The 22,066-nt window shown below is 40.4% G+C and overlaps 1 protein-coding gene across 10 annotated transcripts in view; it reads right to left on the bottom strand.

Annotated features, from left to right (window-relative positions):
- The window catches only part of LOC309568008 (voltage-gated potassium channel KCNC1-like), a 208,774-nt gene that overhangs the window by 36,881 nt on the left and 149,827 nt on the right, over nucleotides 1–22,066 (bottom strand). For all 10 annotated transcript variants that reach the window (XR_014225982.1, XR_014225983.1, XR_014225984.1 and 7 more), the window contains exon 3: nucleotides 302–496. Coding sequence is in view for 7 of the 10 variants with exons in the window: in XM_082273568.1 (XP_082129694.1) it covers nucleotides 302–496 (195 nt within the window). In the remaining 3 variants the exon portion in view is untranslated. The remainder of the gene's footprint in view (nucleotides 1–301; nucleotides 497–22,066) is intronic.

The raw sequence follows: 22,066 nt of genomic DNA, 5'->3' as shown, positions 1-22,066 counted from the left end.
CTATTTGTATTAGAACAAACTACAAGAAGCAAAACTGCAGGGAAATGTTTGGCTATTTATAACAAAATGGCCTGTAGCTTGCATTGACACATCCCACTGGCAGACTATGGATGTGCCGAAAGAAGGCAAATGGGATTTGAACCAGCAAGACTGAACTTGTAGAAAGCAGGCCAGAGATATTTACTTTGCAAAGGAGATTCAAGGGGGATTCATATTTGTTTCAAGCCTTGCATTGGTGCAGATAGCTGTATAAATGAAAGTGAGCGATGGAGGTGGAGCAGTATGCATCAGAGGCAAATACCTTTGCGGATGTTGCCGTCTGGAGAATGTGCAAAGTCTCCGGTGGACAACAGGAAACAAGCTCGGTCGCGATTGTATCTCTCTCTTGCACCTGGGGTAACGGGGGACTTTTCTTCTGGGGAGAGAGCCTGGTCTATTGTTGGGCAATCCTCGTTAGCCAGTGCAGCATTGGCAGCATCACCATTCTGTTTGGAGTCTTTAGGAACAGATTAAGAGAAGCAAATACATGCAGAAACAAAGTTAGTATCACAAGGTAAGATAGGTACATGCAAATATGTGTTTCCCCTTAAATTCATCATTTTGAATGCTTTCTCCATTGTGTAGTAAGTTGCATCTTCAATTAAAGTTTATTTTTTTGTTTTATTTAATTATAAAGTGGGGAAGGGTTGTAACCTGCTGTCTATGTCCTTACTCTCCAACAGGGGCAAAGCAACAAACACATGGCCAAGGTTTTAACCCTTTCTCACTCTATTGAAAACCCTTAAAATAGTTTGTCTTTAAAGTAAATCTGCCATAAACCTAAATAAAACTGCCTAAATTGTTGGATCCACTAATTATTTTGATTGGCAGTTTTCCCCAAGGTAACCACTGCTTTTAAATTTACAGGAGGTCCCCGGGTTACAAACAAGATAAGGACTGTAGGTTTGTTCTTAAGTCGAATTTGTTTGTAAGTCAGAACAGGTATATTTTTTAAGTGTAGCTCCAGCCAAAAGAATATTTTTTAATATTTTTGGATAGCATAGGGAAGGGTTAACACCTCTGTACCCTTTGTTTTGCTGTCTGTACCCCTGTACAGAAGATTTCACCTCACTTTTTGTACCTATGACAACTGGATTTTGAAAAATTTGGGTTGTTGTGGAAACAAGGATTGGTGACAATTGACAAAGCCTCATTGGAGACATCTTTTTCCCATGAGAGCTCTTACAGGAGAGAATTTCCCTTCCTAGGGGTAGATTTCCTTTCACTTCTTGTTATCTCCCTCCATTTGTAAGTAGGAGTCGTTTGTAAATCGGATGTTTGTAACCCGGGGACCGCCTGTATTTGGTAAAATGTTCTGTAAATTGCTAAGGCTTGTAACAATTTTTCTTTAAAGAACATAACAGACAAAAATGACAAACTTTAGCTCATCTAGCATTTTTCAAAAGTCACAACATTATATCTCAACTGCAATTAAGTAACGTAAAATTTGTCTTTATTATGAGTTGGTACAAATCAGCTAAAAAGACTTGCAGTGGACTGCCAGCAATAAATACTGATGCCCAGAGAAGGGGTACTATTTATAAAAGGAACCCTGGGTACAATCCATTGTCTATTCACATGGACGGTGTACTCATAGAAATAAGAAAAGTAATAAGTATCCATATGTACATCCAAGAACACTGTGATAATTCTCAATTTATACAACAAATAAAGCATTTAATATCAAAAGTTCAAGTTATCAAAAAGGATAAATAGCAACGAAAAAAAAAGTTATTTTCAAACCGGATAAAAACACTGCCACCCCGGAAAGTTGGAGGTGCTCCTGAGTTCCTTCTGAGTTGATCCCTCAGCTGTGTCAAGCTGCTTTTGAATTCACATTTCCTTGTAGATGGAAGAAAAGCAAACAAATGCCCATGTACACAAATTGTATAATGTGACCTTAGAAGTTTGGCTGCTGAACAATTCACTCTATATCTCAGGTTTTAAATTCCTCTTTTGGAAGATTGGCACATTATCTATAACATTGTGAAAGGCAGCTTGTTCCTTGTTAGTGGTGTATACTCTTACACACAGGAGTCTATCAGTCAATGAAGAGGACAAGGGGGACGAGATGAGCACTGCTAGCATATGCTACCAATATTGCTTATCACAACCAAAGGAGAGAGAGTCAGGTATGCTAATCAACCAATTAGTCCTCCCAAGAGCTGTCAGCCAATGGTGATAAAACACAGGACCACTGCCATCTAATTTCAATAAGTAGTTACAAAGATAAATGTTTTACAGTATTTATCCTTTAATATATACAGTTTATACAGATGTGAGTATTTGAATTTTATCGGTTTAATGAAAATAATCAAATACTTTACATGGGGTTAGCCATATTTGCTCATTAGTTTCTACTTAGCAGTGAGAGGGCAGGAATTGCACTGCAAGTGCTCTTAAATATGCACTTTAAGGTGTATGAGGCTGACTAACCTTTAATAATTCCAGCATTCCATAGGTGGCAACATACAAAAATGTTGATTCAAAATACCAGTTAATAAGGAGCACTTTAACTCTTGGTTACGATTCAAGCTGCAATATTCCTTCCTTTTCCAGTATGAATATTGTAAAGTATAAAAAGAGGTATTCAAGACCCCTCTGCAATTTTTTTGGTTCTCCTGTACAAATCTATTTTTAGTTTTCATTGTTATTTTGAACAAAATTTTTGGAGATCAACAGTAATAGAAAAGATCTCAGTCAAATATATGTATATTTACGATTTGTTTTTAACGGTGAATTGTGGAAGTTGCTTGTATTAATTAGGATTTTTTTGTATAAATTCTGTGTATTAAATAAATTTGAATAATTTTTGGACTAAAAACTAAAATCACAGTTGTTCTCTTATGGAACCCCTGTTTTTGATGATGGACTTTCTATAAGCCCCTGCCATATTTTCTTTTTGTATATATACAGGTATATACACAGTACTATATATATATATATATATATATATATATATATATATATATATTTATTTATTTATATATAAATATATATATATTTATATATATGCGAAACAAAAACCCTTCTTTTAAAGGCAACTACTCTAGACTTTTTCTAATTAAAGTGAAAATGTGACATGAATAACTGCACACTAAAGCACATCTATGGGAAAAGATACTAAACCAACATCGGTGATGGGTAGCTGTCAGCTGTAAGCATGCAACTCTTACTATAGTGCTGTCTGTAACCCTCCCACAATATCTTCAATTTCACATAGCAGAGGTTAGATATTCTTCCATCCAACAATGCAAAGCTTTGGGCCTGGGCCATTTAAAACCGGGACTGGGCATTATCGTCAGAGGAGGTTGCCTATCTCTATTTGCATATACAGGTATGGTTTGGGAGAGCCATTGTCAGTCCTGAAAGGAAGAGTTTTTCCAACAAGAAATATGTGCTTATGTTTTGTAATTTGAGTTCTCCAAAATTACAGGTTATTTGCTGTGTGTGCATATACAAAATGTACATGTGCTAATGTATCCCTTTTATTAATTCAGGATCCACAATGCTAGTTTCTTCAACCCTTCTGGTTTGCTAAACATTTACTTGCTGTGTACATACATTATAGAAGCAATCAGGTCATACATACAAAACTCCATCTTTCCTCATATCTTAAACCCTCCCAACCCCAGGATCTTTTTTTTCTGCATTCTTCAAGCTGGTCTAGTGACATCATGAGTCCTTCCTCTTCTTTTTCAATGGCAAAAGTGGGTGTTCCCTCCTCCAGGACTGAGGGCCACTCACATAAATGCTACTTATCCCAGGGTTGCAGGAAGCTCAGGCTGCATGATGAAACGCCCCAGGGGGTCCGGAACAGCCTGGGCCCACAAGCAATAAGTTGAATAATACTGGCCAAAGTGGCCATCATTCAACCAGAAGATATGTGTCGGCAGTGTGACGGAGTGAACCTCCTGTGCTGGACAGTGCTGAACTGAAAAAGAGTATTGCAGCCAAAGTTTTAGTGTACAAAATATAGAAAAAGAATAATCAGCGCAAACCAAAATAATAAATCAATATGCAATCAAGTGTACTAGGCTGCAAGCAATCAGTGCAAAACACAAAAACACCTGTGAACTCAATATATAAAATTATTGCTGCGCCAAGTGAGCATAAATAAATGAAGATAAATCAAAATAAATCAGTGTTGGTAATAATATACATGTGGATACATATAAATAAATATATATATCCAGTGCAAGAAAGTCCAAATCAGGTAATATATCAAAAATAGTATCAAAAATAGTATAGTCCCAGAATCATAATTTGTGCCAAAAAATGATAAATTTCTTCATCCAAATTATAAGTGATTAAGGGTGCTTGCATGCTCCACTCAAAAAGTGCTCCACTTGACTGGTGACACACTAGCAGCTCACCTCAAGGATAGGCTCTTACAGAGCCAAAACACGCATATATGTGATATATTCCAGCAGCCTGGTCTTCCTAACACGACCTCCTGTTCATCTCTCCAGATATACCAGCATCGATATAGGGAATAAAAAACAGGGGATCTAGTGCTCTCTGCTTGGAACGGGTTTATTTAAGCAATAGATACATAGGAAGTGCACTTACATTTGTTGGCACTCACAGCAGTGCGGGCTATCAACACATCAAAACACTCTCTGCCAGTATTCTTCCGGGTATCGGCGTGATGACGCATAGGCTCCTCCCCCGCTGATTCTGGGACTATACTATTTTTGATATATTACCTGATTTGGACTTTCTTTCACTGGATATATATATTTATTTATATGTATTCACATGTATATTATTACCAACACTGATTTATTTTGATTTATCTTCATTTATTTATGCTCACTTGGCGCAGCAATAATTTTATATATAAAGTTTTAGTGTAGCTATTTATTTTTGTATTTGCTGAGAAAACTGGAGTTTTATTTAAGCTGGCCTTATAAAGAATCTCCAACATTACACTAAGCTAGCCAGGAGGGAAGAAAACCTATCTGTAAACTGTGCCTAATGTGTAGATTAAAAACAATGTTTTTAGTGCATACTTTTAAAACACATGTAAAACCACACTGGTATGCCAAGATATCCCTGTGAGAGGTGGTCCTGTTCTAATGTTTGTGAACAATAATTCAACTGGGAGCAGACTTTAGAAGTAAAAAGTACAAAAACATGGTAGAAGTCCAGATTTGCCTTTCTAGATAGTTTGAAACCTCATTGTGTATCTGCTTTAAATACAATAAATACAGGTACTTCTACCTGCCTCACCTTTCCATTGCTAGGTATTCATTGATTTGAGCAGCATCCATTTTTTGGTCCCTCTTCTCTTTTTGCAAAATTTGGTGGTGTACTTATGTCTATGGCAGCAGCAGATCATTCTCACCATTCCACAGGCCTTGGAAGGAATGATTGATCAAAAAGGTTAAAAAGCCTTGTGTAGTCTCTAATGCAGGGATTCCCAAACTACGGCCCTCCAGTTGTTCAGGAACTACAATTCCCATCATGCCTAGTCATGTATGTGAATGTCAGCGTTTTACAATGCCTCATAGAATGTGTAGTTCTGCAACAGCTTTGGGAATCCCTGCTCTAATGTATCTGGCCCTTCTTAGGTACTCCTATCTCCATATATAAACATACACAATAAGCCAAGGCCACAGTTTATATTAATGAAGAGATCTGAAGGTATGTTGGTTGGTGTCTGCACGGCCCTATCAAATTTACAGCAGGCAGTGGAAGGCAATATTATAAATGATTTCCAAGCAATGGGTTTAAAGAACAGTGCTATAAATGTACTATGTGTTTATGCATTTGTTATTTTCACAGAATTACAATACAGGTCTACCATTAAATCTTTTCCAGTCTCTGAACTTCCATAACTCTATTCTACCAACTAGCATATTATAAAAAGAACAGCACATAAATTCCTGCTATACTGGAACTGGGATTGACTTATTGAAGAGGACTGCAGCCATAGCTAACTGCCAATTATTTTGGTCATATGAAATGAAAAGCTCAATGTAAAGCAATAACTTTATTGTGACCTTGAATTATATATTCCTTTGATAAAAGCATGCAGTTAAACTCTTCAATGGCAAGAGGATAATTGAACCTACTTCCAGCCATACCCAGCCTATAACTGATTGTAGAGACTAGGGAGTGCAACAGTTTAATCATACATATAATGGAATTGGTGTGAACCTGATATTATACCATCATTTTAATCTGGTACTGAATTTGCAATGCAGTTCTGCTAGTGATACTCAGTATTACTATGTGCCTTTCGGGTACATCTAGATGTCTGTGCAGCATTTCTCAGGCCAGGTTTTGCAACTTGAAATCAGCGTATTATGCTGTATAATGTGTATTGGAATTACCACATGTAATCTCTATCAGGACAGATTGTTGTTACCCTATAACAGAAAGTGCCTGAATGAGAACTAGTATGGCAAGATCACCAGTTATTCGCTTAATAAAAGCTGCAGGTTTAAAAATATTGAAAATTACTTTTGAAATCACATTAAAATTTAAAAATTTATATGAGATTTTAGTGATGGGGTTACTTTAAGCAAGAGCTATTGAGATATCATAAAAAACTAGTGCATGATGGAAGTCATGTTTTTTCCTGGTTCAGACCTGCTTCTTAGCTATGACATCATAAGGAGCAATAGTGACCGCACATAAATTTAAAAAAATATATATATACTTTTTTACGTAGATACTGTAACATGTGTCAAACACAAGGCCCGTGGGCTGAATCCGGCCCCTGGGTCATTTCACGTGGCCCTCACACTCAGGGGAAGGGGTGGAAATTAGATGTGGACAGCATGTGAAAAAGAACTGAACCCTTGCACACTGTGCACCGTACATTGGTAATGATTAAGCACACAGTCAGTGTGTGAAACGCGTCTACCTTGTCACGATTGTCATATTTGGATGTCCAGTCAATAAATCTGGATTTTGACTCAACCTGGAGTGCTGCCAATTCCTTTTCCTTTATAAAGTTTCCACGGAGGTGAGCCGGGGCATGCACCGGTGTGAGTCATGAGGCAATTACACCACCTTGAGCAGTGAGTTCTTGTCTCTTCAATTCCTGAACCCTGCACGCTGTACGTAGCTTACTCTTCAACACTGCACTTTGTACATAGCGCACCCCTGAACTCTGCACATAATGGATTCCTGATATTTATTTCCCCTTTAGGATCCTCCAGCAATTTGGCCTCACCCACTATTCAATGTGGTTCATCGGGGGGGGGGCGGGGGTGGCATGGTTGAGTTCCTGCACCTATTCTCTGAGAAAAAAGACCCTGCATTAATTTATACAGTTTTACAGATACAACTGACCCTTTGATGACAACCATAATGCTGATGCGGTCCGCAGTTAAATTGAGTTTGACACCCCTGATGTAGATGTCAGCGTATCAAGTGAAATTTGTTTAATTGTAGGAAAAAATGATTTTTTCTAAAATTATAATGTTTGCGGCCATTTTTTAAATAGAAAGGGTATGGTAGTGCTCTCATGTAAAGTGTAAGCCCACCATGAACCAACTTTTTTGTTTACCGGTGGACACCAGTTGATTAAATATGCTGACAAAATACTAAATACTGACTTCTCCTATCTTTGGAGGATTCCATCAGTGAGATATCCTCAATGGATTGAGCAGCTAAGAAACTTTTATAATGTAGTCTTGCTCACCTTGAGGGAGCTGCATCAAAGGGTGAAGTAGGGAACTCAGGTGCAGATATCCCCACAAGAGTTTTTGAGAGATTTTTTAACAGTTACTTTTAATGCCATTATTCCCAAAATTTAAATATCAATTTTGAATTAAGAAAAAACTTTTTTAAATGTTTCACTTTTTTCTCTGGAAAGTCTGTTACTGTAAAGCAGCTCAGGGAAATCAGACAGTAATTATTGTTTGAAAATGTCCATACATGTTAAGATTTCTCTTGTTGAGTTCAGTGGGTTAAACAAAAGAAATCCTTAGAATTCCCCCATCCACGCTAAACAGCATGAATGGCAGAATCTCTTTTCGCTATTGTATTCTGACATCAGCGGGTGCCAAGTACCCGAGTAGTGACTGCAGCTGACTTTTTAATTTCTGGATCCTTTAAATATTTAAAAGCAAATTCTACCTTTTACACCATGTGATAACCATATTTTAGGATGTAACATGGTGCAGAGTGGACACTACACTTGTAGCCCATTGACACTTCCTCCAACTGAAAGGGAGCTGGAGGAAGGGTTTGCAGGAGCATGGCAATATACTTATAATCCTCTCATGCACATGCAAGGGTTTGCAAGCTAACCAAAGAAAAATAAAATAAATAATAATAATGCACATTTTTCCTGCAAAAATATAATAATGTATTATCATTTTTTTTCAAAGGTAGACTTATCCTCAATCAAGGTTTGTTGTCCCATATAATTTCCACAGAGCGACCCATGGCTTGAATTTTGGCCAATTGACAATTCCAATTATAGCTGGCTGTAATCTATAGACAACTATAATGTATATATTTCCAAAGATTGTGAATTTATTTTTTGTACTGCGGTTTTGCAGAGAAGCTTTTTAGCATTAAGATTTCATAATTTCAAAAGTAATTTTCAATCTTTTTAAATCTTCAGAATTCATCAAAATAAAACCTGGTGATGCTGCCATGACGGTCCTTAACCCAACATTCCCTGTCATAGGGTAACAATGTTCTGTCCCTCTTAATTGTGCTCCTGCATGGGCTTCTGCTGGAGAAAACAAATGAACAGTATGTTATTGTAATATTTTATCAACACACATTATGTGTGTCATGGCATGGTCCATTATTGTTACCCACCATCAGGAGACCAGCCCTTAGAATTTCTTTGAAGCCATCACTGGAGGACTGCAAGAAATCCACAGCACTGGGATGCATCAAAGGATGATTGCATTTCTCCTGTGCAAGGAACATTGTAATTCTCCTGCTCTCGCATCTCCTGTAGGATCTTTCTAGTGCAGATCAGCACGGTGCTCTGTCTGCTGCCAGACTGACACGCTAAGGGGAAGAATTTTCCCCTCTGGTATTATCAATGTAATTTCTAGCTGACTGTGACAAACCAACCGGTAAACAACTGCTGAGCTGACAGCACTGGATATACAATATTCTATGTGCACCCTATACTGACACATTTGAATATTTAACTCTAAGTACAAAGGTACAAATTAGGTAAATACAAAAAACATACTTCCCAACAAATGTATTTACTGTGATGCCCAATAATATAAAGTTTGACAGAATGTTGGACCTGATTTTAAAAAGCGCTTTTTATGCAATATTGGGATTATACCATAAAGTAGGGATGAGCTGTTTCTGCATTTCGACCTCATGAGGTCCTAAAGTCAACTACTGTTACGTATGATTGATCTAATGCAACTGATGAATTTTGCTAAGCACTGTTTACATAAACTGGTCATCTAACAAAAGTCAAAATAAATATTAGAAAAAGAGGAACCTATTTAGGGAATTCTTTCCAGTATGATCTTCTGGACTATCTCTGGACGAAAACCTTGGGACATTAGCAGACATTTTGCTTTTGTCTTCTTCCAGAGTGTCCTGGGGGGCCAGAAACAGAGGGCACTCTGTTAATGAAAATAAAAGTCACCCTCTGCGATTGAGAGTTTTAGCCTGCCTCATTCCACCATCTTCTATTAGTCAGTAAGGCTGCCCATCCCAGACCAATAACTTCCAGGGCCTCTTTAAAGAAAGTGTAATTTTCAGCCTGGAACCTGCTGTGACTCTGGTGGCCCTTAGATAGTTTTTTAAAGATCTGGCTAGCAAAAATGGGACTTGTTGCCAATTAAAAGGAAAACATTCATAAGGCTGGTATAATTATCCAGCAATGGAGCAGATTTTCCTTTAGGAACACACGCATAAACTAATAGAGTTCCTGACTCTGGTAGGCTCCAGCATGGCAATGTTACAACTATGTGACATAGCTTTGTTCCCTAAAATGTAAAGCCCAATTCTAGGCAGTTAATAAATTATAAATATTATGTCTCCCAAGCTGATTCGGGATATATTGCGTGTTTTTCAAGAGGATGATTTATTCCCAATGTAAAACATTTTTTCCATGCTCCTGCATATCAATTTTGGTAGCGATGACCGGTCTTAAAAAGTCTTTATTCTTGCTGGTCTCTGAGTGGTTGTCACATTACCTCTCATACCAATGTAATCTAGTACAGTGTAGAACCAATGGCCACGGCTGGCCCTGCATTGCACATGGTGATGTCAGAATGCCTGCCCATATTCCAGAGCAAGAGAAAAGCAGAGCAAGCCAGGATTGTGGAGTAGGTAAGTTTAACTTTTTTAGACCATCGCCTAGACAAAATGAGCGATATATTCTGCATAAGCTAAGGAAACCACAATTTTTATAACTCATTAAGTGCCCAGAGTTCTTCCTTAAAAGTGACAGTGCAACACAAAACATACTTTTAACAAAAGTGTTTACTAACTATAACATGATGATGAATAGCAGCCTGCTTAGCATAGTTGTATATAGCGTCTTTAGCATTTCAACCCTAAGTAGGTCACTGTCAGATGAAAATGAAAAATGCAGCAGCTTAAAATTCCTATTAGCTAAAAGACACTTTTTACTGAGTAGAGCACCCTTTGTCAGGCAAATTCTAAAATTCAACAACTTCTGGGGTCAGATGGTCCTTTCCAGGATTGTCATTGCCCCCCTTCTCCGATTGCATCATATTCCTACCTCTTTTCCAGAGCTGGGTCCACAGCATGGGGGACTGAGAACCTTTTGCCTGTGGCTAGTGGTCCTTTTACTGTAGGGACAAAAATAAATGTACCATGCAAAATGTGCCATGGTGCAGCAGTGACCGGTGGGCATTGTGAAAGGTGGGTGTTTCTAAAGGACATGCTTTATTATTATACAAATATGCAAAATATGCAAAGGAAGCTAAATAAGCAAAGGAAGATAATGCTGGAAGATTAGCCAGATACTGCCTGGACATGGAAAAGGTAGCTACATAATGCCCAGCATGTGTCACAGTTCTGTCCTGATCGATCTCTGAATTTGTTAAGTATTTCCACTCTGGGCAACCAGCCCAACAGATCTTACTACTACAAGTCCAGGGAACAAATGCCCCCTGCCCTCTATCCCAGTCTCCCCCTGGTCCTCAGGACTTCCTGTTCCCTCTGTTAACAAAAGAGGACTGAAGGCTCCAATTGGTACATCATACAGGGGCACCCAATACAGATGTATTTGGAGAGATAGGGGCCCCTTTTTTTAAAGGCTCCTTTATTCCATCTTTTTAAGGCTTGTATCAGTTTACATAGTTAAATAGTTAGTGAGGTTGAAAAAAGACATCAGTCCATCCAGTTCAACCTATGATGTGTGTGTGTGTTTGCTGTTAACCGTACATTGTATACCCCTGTATGTTGTGGTCTTTAAGGTGCCCATCTAATAGTTTTTTGAAACTATCGATGCTCCTTGATGATACGACGGTTTGCGGAAGAGAATTCCACATCCTTACTGCTCTTACAATGAACAACCCCCTGCGTATTTTAAGGTTAAACCGCCTTTCCTCTAGTTTTAGTGAGTGGCCACGTGTCTTATTGTATTCCCTTTCTCTGAATAGGTTTTTCTATATGCTAGGGTTGCCAGTACAGTATTTGAACATTGATATCATATCCCCCCTCAATCGTCTCTTCTCCGGAGAGAATAAGTTCAGTGCTTGTAGTCTTTCCTCATAGCTGATGTCCTCCATTCCCCTAATTATTTTTGTTGCCCTTCTCTGGACTCTCTCCAGTTCCTGCACATCCTTCCTGAGGACCGGTGCCCAGAACTGGACAGCATACTCCAGATGTGGCCGGACCAGAGTCTTGTAGAGTGGGAGAATAATCTCTTTATTTCTGGAGTGAATCCCCTTTTTTATACATCCCAGTATTCTGTTGGCTTTGCTTGCAGCGGCTTGGCATTGCATGCCACTGCCAAGTCTGTTGTCAACCAGTACCCCCAGGTCCTTTTCCATCCTAGACTCACCCAGAGGTCCCCCCCTAGTGAGTAGCTTGCTTTCTGGTTTCTGGCACCCAAGTGCATTACTTTACATTTTTCAACAGTTTAAGGCTTGTATACTGCATAATTTCTCTTTAGTTCCTTTTATCTTTTCTTATCCACACATTTACTCTGGAGAGTATGTCTTGCACAATGTATGCCTCTGCTTGTTCCCGGTTGTTTGAATGGTTTAAAAACATCTCAAGTAGGTGCTTGTGTCCATAACAGTTTACATTGATATAGATTATCTTGCTCTCATTTACACTGTGAGAGAATATCTGTTTTAAGTAGGATTCACATTTACAGAGATGCTTCATGAAGAATATATGCCAACGTAAAGTACCTTGTCACGCCTAAGAAGTGGATTAGATCTTCTTTGTCCTCTGTCCTAGTGTTGGCAGATTTTGTTGAGTTGCCATTGGTCATTCAAGACTTTTGAATCAAAAGTTAGCATATGTTCCAAGTATTGCATTTAATTATTGTTGAGTTTTTCTTAGATCTTCCTGTGATCTTTTCTACGACTTTGCACATAATGTTTCTGGTGGTCACGTCTTCTGCCATGCCTTTAATCTCCTCACATGCTTCAGTATTTTTTTTTTTTCCGCTGAAACATATCACTAGCAGGTATGATTCCAAATGCTAGTTTAATGAAGTTATGTTATCCCTTAGGTGTGTTGGTGGATAACATATAATAAGATATAGAACTTTAATAGTTAAAAAATTTGAACATTATTTGACACAAGCAGTAAATCTTTATCAGCTTCCTTTTGCCCCTCAATCTTTTATCCTTTAGAATACAAAGATCAGTGATGCAGTCTATTGCCTTCATTGCTGAATGAACGAAAATCTTCCATCATGGCAGTTACACAGAAGTTGAATGGTAGATTGGCTTCCGATCAACCACAGTGGCCACACATGGTTCGAAATTTGGCTTGTCCTTGCCGAACTGGACACATTTTGGTTTATGTATGGTCAGTTTTATTTTGTTTTTCTGCCACCTTGTAACATCCTCCATAAGCTTCTGAGCCTCTCCTTTTCTCTCGTACTTCCATTTGTTTGAAACGAGCAATGCACGTTAGTTGCTGTAAGCACACTATACATCCTTTATCCTTAGTTCATGTTGGTAACAAGGAAGAAAGGGTGTCTACATTCCTACATACAGTGGGACCATGGAGAACAAATTTAGCCACCCTCTGATAGGAAGGAATATGGAGATTTGGAGGAGGCTGAGATCAATAAAAGATAATTTTTTGAGTTAAAAATAAACATACTTAAAAAGATTTTTTAAACCAGAGTTTAGTGTCATTTTAGGGTTTTGATGCATGTGCCAATGGGTTACTTTTCTAAAAATAGTTTTCATTTTGGTGCCTCCACAACTACTTTAACCACTTTATCGCTGCTCACTGGAGCTCTACTGCGACAAAGTGGCTCGATAACGTCTGGTGACGTAGACCTACGTCGCCAGACATTCCCCTCTCTCGGCCCGCCGGAGGCTCACTCCCACTGTATTCAGTCACAGCGGGAGTCGGGCCAGGGGAGGAGCGGCGGTGATCACCGCCGCTCTTCCCCGAATGTCGGGGAATCGAGTGTGGAGATCCGCCCGCTTGTGTAAACAAAGCGGGCGGATCTCCTAAGTGACAGGCAGGGTCAGATTGCAGGATTCAGCATAGCTGAACCTGCGATCTGTCCCTGTGTCACTCAGTCCCCTCCCCCCACACACGTTAGTAAGCACCAGGCATACATTAACCCCTTGATCACCAATAAAAATTAACCCCTTCCCTGCCAGTGTCGTTTTTACAGTAACAGTGCATATTTATAGCACTGATTACTATAGTAATGTCACTGGTACCCCCAAAAGTGTCAAAAATGTCAGTCAAGGGTCCGATCTGTCCGCCGCAATGTCGCAGTCCCGCAAAAAAAATCGCAGATCGCCGCCATTACTCGTTAAAAAAAAAACACCAAAAACGACAGAAATCTTTCCCTTAGTTAGTAAATGCAATAACTTTTGCGCAAACCAATCAAAATACGCTTTACCAAAAATATGTAGCAGAAAACAAATTGACTGAAAATGTTAAAAAATTTTGATTTTTACATTTTTTTGGGGGGGAATTTCATATTAAAAAATGTGAAAAATATTGCTATTTTTTCAAAATTTACGCTCTTTTTTTGTTTATAGCGCATGATCAAAAAATCGCACAGATGATCAAATACCACCAAAAGAAAGCTCTGTTTGTGGGAAAAAAAGGACGTCAAATTCGTTTAGGTACAGCGTCGCACGACCGCGCAATTGTCCGTTAAATTCACGCAGTGCCGAATCGCAAAATAGGCCCTGGTCAGGAAAGGGGTAAAATCTTCCGGGGCTTAAGTGGTTAAAAAAATAAAATAAAAAAAATAAAATAAAAAAAATAGAGGGTGTCTGCATTCCTACATACAGTGGGACCATGGAGAATAAATTTGGCCACCCTCTGATAGGAAGGAATATGGAGATTTGGAGGAGGCTGAGATCAATAAAATATCATTTTTTGAGTTTAAAAAAAACATACTTAAAAAGATTTTTTAAACCAGAACTTAGTCATTTTAGGATTTTGATGCATGTGCCAATGGGTTACTTTACTAAATTATGTCTTCATTTTGGTGCCTCCACAACTACTTTAAAGCGGAGTTCCAGCCATTTGACTCACCTGTCCAACGGTTCAGCGATGCGGCCGCCCGAAGCCTCGATCCTCTCCCTCGGCGCCGGCATCACTGCTGTGGGCACCCGGCTGTTACAGTTTGCGGCTTCACAGCCGGGTACCCACTGCGCATGCGCGAGTCGCGCTGCGCGCCGTGATTGGCCGGCAATCTTCTGGGACCTCTGACGTGTCCGAGAAGATTGCAGGGAGGGAGGGGGAGAGGAGAACTTCCGCTCATGGCGCCGCGGCGCTCCGAGCGGAAGTGGGAGCGGGTACCTGTCAAAACTAGGTACCCGCTCCCCCCCAAAAAAATGACATGCCAAATGTGGCATGTCAGGGGGGTAGGAACACCTAAAGCGGAAGTTCCACTTTTGGGTGGAACTCCGCTTTAATAAAGTGTAACTGTAGGTATAAGAAATGACCCCTTAGAAAGCATGATTTAAAAATAAATAATAAAATTCTGACGTTAAACCTTTCAGCCAGTAAAATAAAAAATGTGTGTGATGTTTCACTGACTCCTTTGTATTCAATGCCAAGCGCATAGTTGATTTAGTTTGCTCCTGACATGGTTTTGGGAGAATTCTCATCATCAGTGTATCTGTAGCATTCTGTTCTTGTTGCTCTCATGATCTGTGGATTCTCAGCGTCACTCACAGCAAAGCCCCAGGTTGAGCCCTGCTTGGATACTGTTGCTATGGCCGTTACAAGTCCTATCACAGCAGCAGTTATGCAGCGTGGCACAAGAGCCTCCCTGCAGGTTATTACCGCCACAGCTTCACACTCCTGTCTAATTAACTCCCTGGTTCCTTTGAAAGCCACACAGCAGGGTTGAAAAGACGTTAGTGGAGGATATTATGTGGAGGCTAAGCTGCTTCATCGTGAGAATAATCTTCTAAATATCATGAAACGCAAAAAAAAAGACAAAGGCAGAGTCACTCATTTCATACTTTGATAGATCTCTGCAAAATTGTTCAGCAGTCTTGTCAAGCTGAGGAAAGTCTTCCAGTGAAACATTGTTATTTTTTTCCCTGGGATAGAACGGCCTTTTGTTTTGGTGTAATGGTTCCTCTCACCCCTTTGAATATTGATTTTGTAACATTATAGAACACTGGAAAGTGTAGTCCCTAAGATGCAAGGAGCACACAACAGCCCCAGAGGGAGACTGGGATTTCAGAGCAATAAAAGGCTTGTTCTATCTGATGTTTACAGGATTGATGAGTCTGGTACCCTCAAAGATAGTTTCTACATTCCCTTGAGGTCTATCCCATCCCCTCTGAGCCCTTTGTTAGTTAAAAGACAAGAGTGCCAGTTGCAGCAGCATTTTTGTCTATATGTCAAGCTTTTACTCTAAATGGTCCCCTCCTCCACATTAATTTTTTCATATTTGTCCTGCATGGCTGACGGGCAGAGAGAGTGAAAAAGGCATGCCATGAAGGATTTCTGAATATGAACTTGTACTATGCACATACTAGGCAACATAATCGTTTTTTTTTTACAGGTGGAACCTTAACCATAGCACTTATCGTTCCCGCACTTACCCACCAACCCAGAGGCATAACTAGAACCTTCAGGGCCCAGGCGCAAGAAACCATAAAGGGCCCCCCGGACCCCTGGCCGGGGTCCTTCCCATCAAGCCTGGGGCTCTTCCCACTGATCCTGGGACCCTTTATTACGGTCCCACAGCCGGACCCTTTCACAAGTTCTGCAGTGGGCCCCCTTCCTGCCATCTTGGGGCATCCCCACGGTGGTGGAATGCCAGGGCCCGGTTGCAAGTGTGACCTTTGTGATCCTGGAAGTTTCTCCCGCTGGTGTCAGTAGTTTTTATTTTTGGTATTTTAATTGTATTGTTTTTTATCATTTTATTTTATTTTTTTACAATGTCACTGACTATGACTCTGTCCATTCAGAAAAGGAAGGAGCTGGTAAATTACATCATCACTGACCCCTTCCTGGTTCTCTATTGTGACACATCCCCTGCAGCAGCAGGCAGGAGAGGGGAGGGAGCAAAGTGTGGGGGGGGGGGGCAGCACAGTGGGGGGGGGACCAGGGGAGCACACAGGGGCCCAGAGACAGCAGAACACAAGTGAACTGGAGAGGAGGAGTGGCGGGGGCAGCATACAAAGGAACCAATCTCCTCAATTTTACCCCTGCAGCTACAGGACAGTGCTTTCTCTACATGCTGCCCTCGCCGCCCCTCCTATCCAGGTGTACAGGGGAACCACACAGGCCCCCTGGAGCATGGGGCCCCGGTTGCAAATGCAACCCCTGTAGTTACGCCCTTGCACCAACCCCACAAACTGCAATTTACGCAATACTTTGCACGCTCCTACCACCCTCGTGACAGCACACACATCTGGCATTTTCATAATCAGAATGTGCTGCCTGGCAGGAATGGATCTACAGGGTCCTTCTACAACTGACACCAATGATAGGAGGTCTTTTTTTTCCCCTTGCATCAATTATAGTGGGCTCTTCTACCACTTAAACCAAGATAAGGGGGCACTTTAACTTCCACCAGCCCCTAGTATAAGGGTTTCTTCACCAACTCATTCACCAACTGATTACCAATGCAAAAGGGGCATTTACACTGACGCCAATATAAGAGAAACCCTTAGGCTACATTCACGCTTAAGCTTCACGTTTCCAAGAGGTTTTTTAAGCGTTTTCAAGCATTTTTGCAACAGAACTGCACATTTTTGCAGCCTTTGTCAAGGCGTTTTTTGTCAGGCATTTTTCAACTAAAAAGTGCAGAGTGCTGCTAAGCAAAAAGGGGCAGGGAGCTGCTGTTTGTGACAAAACACTTAAAAAAAAAACGCTAGAAAAATGTTGTACTTTTTAGCCGTTTCCATTGAAGTCTTAGGGGACAAAAATGCTCAATTCTGCCTGAAAAGTAGCTCGTGTTTCTTTTTGAGCGACAAACATTTTGCTACAAGCAACAGGCTGTGAACAAGGGCTATTGCAAACAATGAGGTCTTGCTTGTTGAGCGTTTTTGAGCTTCAAGCTCCAAGCTACATAATGCTCCAGTGTGAACAGGGCCTTACAATGACCACCAATATAACAGAAGCAATTACAGTAAGCACCAACAGGTTTTTTTTGCACTTATAATAATAAACATAACAAGAGGATTCTATTCTGTTCACCAATATAAGAAGGGGTTCCACACTGACCGCCAATGTAATGGGAACATTTACAATGACCATCAACATAACATACAATCTTTACACAGCAAAAGTGTAAAAAGGGCATTTACACGTACTGCCAATAAAATAGGGGAATCTACAAAGACCACCATCGTAAAAAAGGGCATTTACACGTACTGCCAATAAAATAGGGGAATCTACAAAGACCACCATCGTAAAAAAGGGCATTTACGCGTACTGCCAATAAAATAGGGGAATCTACAAAGACCACCATTGTAAAAAAGGGCATTTACGAGTACTGCCAATAAAATAGGGGAATCTACAAAGACCACCATCATAAAAAAGGGCATTTACGCTAACCACCAATTTACAATGGACTATATTAAGGCAGATACATTTGCTGGATAAATTTTATTAGTTGGGATGGTGGTGGATGAACATGAACTGTTTTCATGCTGTAATGGAGCTGTTGATGGCTAAATTGAATATGGTGGTATTTAAATATAAGAGGTTTTAATTTAGGGAGGGGGGCTGGTAATTATTGAATATGAAGGAGCTGCTCATTATGGAGGCTTGGGGTGCCTGAAGTCTAAATATGAGGGGACAGCAAATGAGATGAACTGATGGTGGATCGTTATAAGAAGGGCTGCTCCGGGGGAGGTTGGGGATGAGCTTCCTTGCTGTAATAGCATGATACTGTGTAGTATAATGTGATTCTGCTGGTTGATATCGTTTTCTGTTGCAATGAGATGTGGAATGCCTATGTAGCATGACATATTTAGGCTTAGTTCATTAAGATAGATGAGTTATTTTAATTCCATTGCTTTAATAAAACTTTCTTCTAAGAAAGCTGAAAATTACATTTGTTGTTGCAAATAGGAACTAAGCACTGAATTGTATGGAAGAATTGGAAGTTTTCAATGTTCCAACATACCCAAAAGTACCAGGTATCTCTTTGGTGGTCTGGAAAAAGGGTGGGGAGATAGCAAAGGTAAGTACTAGGTGCTTGTGGTTCCGCCTCGGAAAAAAAACTGTTAGCCTAGAATGGGCAAAATACAGGCTTAAAAACCCAGTCTCCACCTTCTCCTAATAATGCTTCCTAAAAGACATTTTCAAAATGTTTCTTGCTAACATTTTTCCCTTCCCCAAACACCAGCTTTCCCAACAAAATCTGCAATTTCTGAGCCTGAAGCCCATTTACACAAGTGTTTAGAACGCAAGTAATGCAGAACCAAGTGGCTTTGAATTGAAGGCATAGGCGTGCGCACAGGGTATGCCAGGTGTGCCAGGCACACCCTAATCACCCTGTGCAGAGCAGATTCCCCCTATTGCCCAAACAATGCTGCCAGCTTCCCTCCTCTTCACTCCCACTGGCTGCTGCTGTGGGCACACACAGGGGGATGTTTTAGAATAAGTATATGTAGTTTACTGGCCCTCTCCCTTTCTGAATGAACACAGTGGGGGATCACTACCGTGTGATTGAGCCATGGAGTGCACACCCTAATGCAATAGGCTGCGCACACCTATGATTGAAGGCTATGATAACATAATAATATATTTGAGTTTCGAAGATATGCAAAAAATAGAACAAATTTACTTTATGGCAAGTTTAGTCAATAGCCACTGGCCAGTTTTAAGCAGAGGGTTTTTTGTTTTTACAATAAAACAGATATGAAGACAAGGAAATCATGTGAATGGAGCCCAAAAGCTCCACCTGCTGGATATGGGAATGCAATATCTGTATGCAGTATTTCAGATTAACTTAACAAAAAAGATTGTTTTTCTATTTTTTTATTGAACCATACTCTAATAAAATGTATACAAAATAACTATCATCTCCCTTTAACATAAAACTGAGCTCACAAAAGTTTGCTCTGTTATAGGGAATATTTAAAAAGTAGAACTATGGCCAAAAATTTTATTTTTTTTTTTCATTTTGGATAGACCAAGGGAGGGTTATAACCCCCGGTCAGATTTTTTTTTCGCCACCTATGTCTCATTTCAGAGATTTCCCTTCACTTCCTGTCCCATAGCCAAACAGGATGTGAGAGAAAATCCCTGCAAAATTAAGGCAATTTCTTGGGGATCCCCAGATCACCAAAACTAATGTCACCATTGGAAGATTTCTCCTCTATTACTTTTCTGGTGACAACCCAAAATTTGGGCTTTTTACTTTCACTCTCAACGATAATGGTAAACAGGACTAATAGAGATGGCGGATCTTCCTAATGGGGGCGCAGAAAGCAATAGAAACTGACAGGGGTTCTAATCCCTCTCCACTCTGTCCAAAACTAAATAAATGTTTTGCCTTTAGTTCATTTTTAATTGTGTCACAGCAGTACTCCTGAAAAATGGATCTTTTGTCTGGAATCCCACCTGAAAAAAAAACAGTGCACTTCCTGAGGGTGCTTAGGCACTCCTGGGCTTCTACATGGCTGTATATCTGTAGTTTGAATTTAATGCTAACTGCTAGTCTTATGCGATTTGGACTGAGACTGTCGCTACTATGCTGCTCCCTATTCTGCTTGTTGAATGCTCTGACAAGAGAAAGCAAAGCCCTGCCAATAACAAGATGGCCATCTTCACACAGAGATACAGTGCAGAAAAAGACATTGTAGGTCAGCATTCGGGAAAGATCAGCTGCAGGGAGACGACAGGCAATACAGGTAAATATTCATCTGTCCACCCTTTTTTTGGATGTGTATTAGAGGAGTGCTGGACCTCACATTGGATGGGAATCAGCAGGGGTTGACTGGCAACTTTTGGCCCAGGGGGCAAGTACAAACCAGAGGCCCATGGTCCAGCGCCTCGGCCCCCTCCAACTCTCCCTCTTCCCGGCCTCCTCCTGACCACCATTCCAGGCTGAAGCTCTGCTCCAGGTACTCTCTACTCACCGGCTGAAACCAAGTTCCTGACCTGGCCAGCAGGGGGTGGTTGGAGGGAGCTGGGACAGCTCGGTTGGGGCTCCAGTGGGCCATGGAACTGGCCTCTGCTCAGACACAGTTTGCACCATTCTGCTGGGGAGGGGGAGACCTGCGCTCTGTCCTTTTCTTCAACCTGCACTCAGTAGGTCGGTGGCGGTGTTCTTTTCTTCACCAGGAATCCTTTAGGCATTTCTGTGGCAGAAGTGGTGCAGCCTTTTTACGGGGCATCGGAGTGGCCCAGGGGGCAATTGCCCTCCGGCCCCCTGGCCCAGTCCTCCCCTGGGAATCAGTGGTGCGAATCAACCTTTTTGGAGCCTGATCTCTATCAACCAGCCATTAGCCTGCCTTACCTGCATCAAAATGTGGCTGGGGATGCAGCAGGAAGCAGCCGAATTTCAATCCATGTATAAGAAATGTGGTTGTACAGAAGTTGATCTACTAGCCCTGCTGGATTTTCCCTGCTCGATTAGCTATACAAATTTTTGTGCAAACAACACAAAAATATGAAATGGAAGACCTTTCACTGGCCACCATTATGCTGCTGCATTGTAAATCCAGGCCATTGTTTTTTGCAGGACTATAATATGTAGGTTTAAAAAAACAGGCCTTCTTGCATTCTGCAGCAGCTGTAGGGCTGTTATAACATTTAATAATACAATATAAATATTGTAAAAAAAAAAATATGTATACAATAAAATATTTATGTTATAAAATATTTACAAAATTTCTCATTTCTGTAGGTTTTTAAATTCGGAATTATATGAGCAATGTTGTTTCTATGTTTTTAGCTTACTTGATTATATAAAAGGGAAAGGTGTATGTTATAATAAGGTGTACACTTTGCCCAAAATCCAATCTAATGTTAAAAAGCAACTTCAGGCAAGATATAAAATTAGTCAGTAAATAGTTAAAATGTATGTTCTCCCAACATTTCATATTCCTAATATGTACCTATTGTACCATGTACTTGCATTAAAAAGTATCCTATTCCCTTTGCATTTCTTCCTATATGTGAAATACCTGGTGATCCTGCTTGGTAGCTTGCCTGGTGATGACTGCATTGTCAGTTTTCTGGCTGTGCTGGGAGAGCGGCCTGCTCATCCTCCAATGGCTATGACTTATGCTGACATGCCCCCTTCCTGCCATCTTGGGGCATCCCCACGGTGGTGGAATGCCAGGGCCCGGTTGCAAGTGTGACCTTTGTGATCCTGGAAGTTTCTCCCGCTGGTGTCAGTAGTTTTTATTTTTGATATTTTAATTGTATTGTTTTTTATCATTTTATTTTA

Source organism: Pelophylax lessonae (assembly GCF_965119305.1).
Source record: "Pelophylax lessonae genome assembly, chromosome: 12".
NCBI classification, from domain to species: Eukaryota; Metazoa; Chordata; class Amphibia; order Anura; family Ranidae; genus Pelophylax; species Pelophylax lessonae.
The sequence above is the reverse complement of the archived record's forward strand: the minus strand, read 5'-3'. Positions and strand labels throughout refer to the sequence as shown.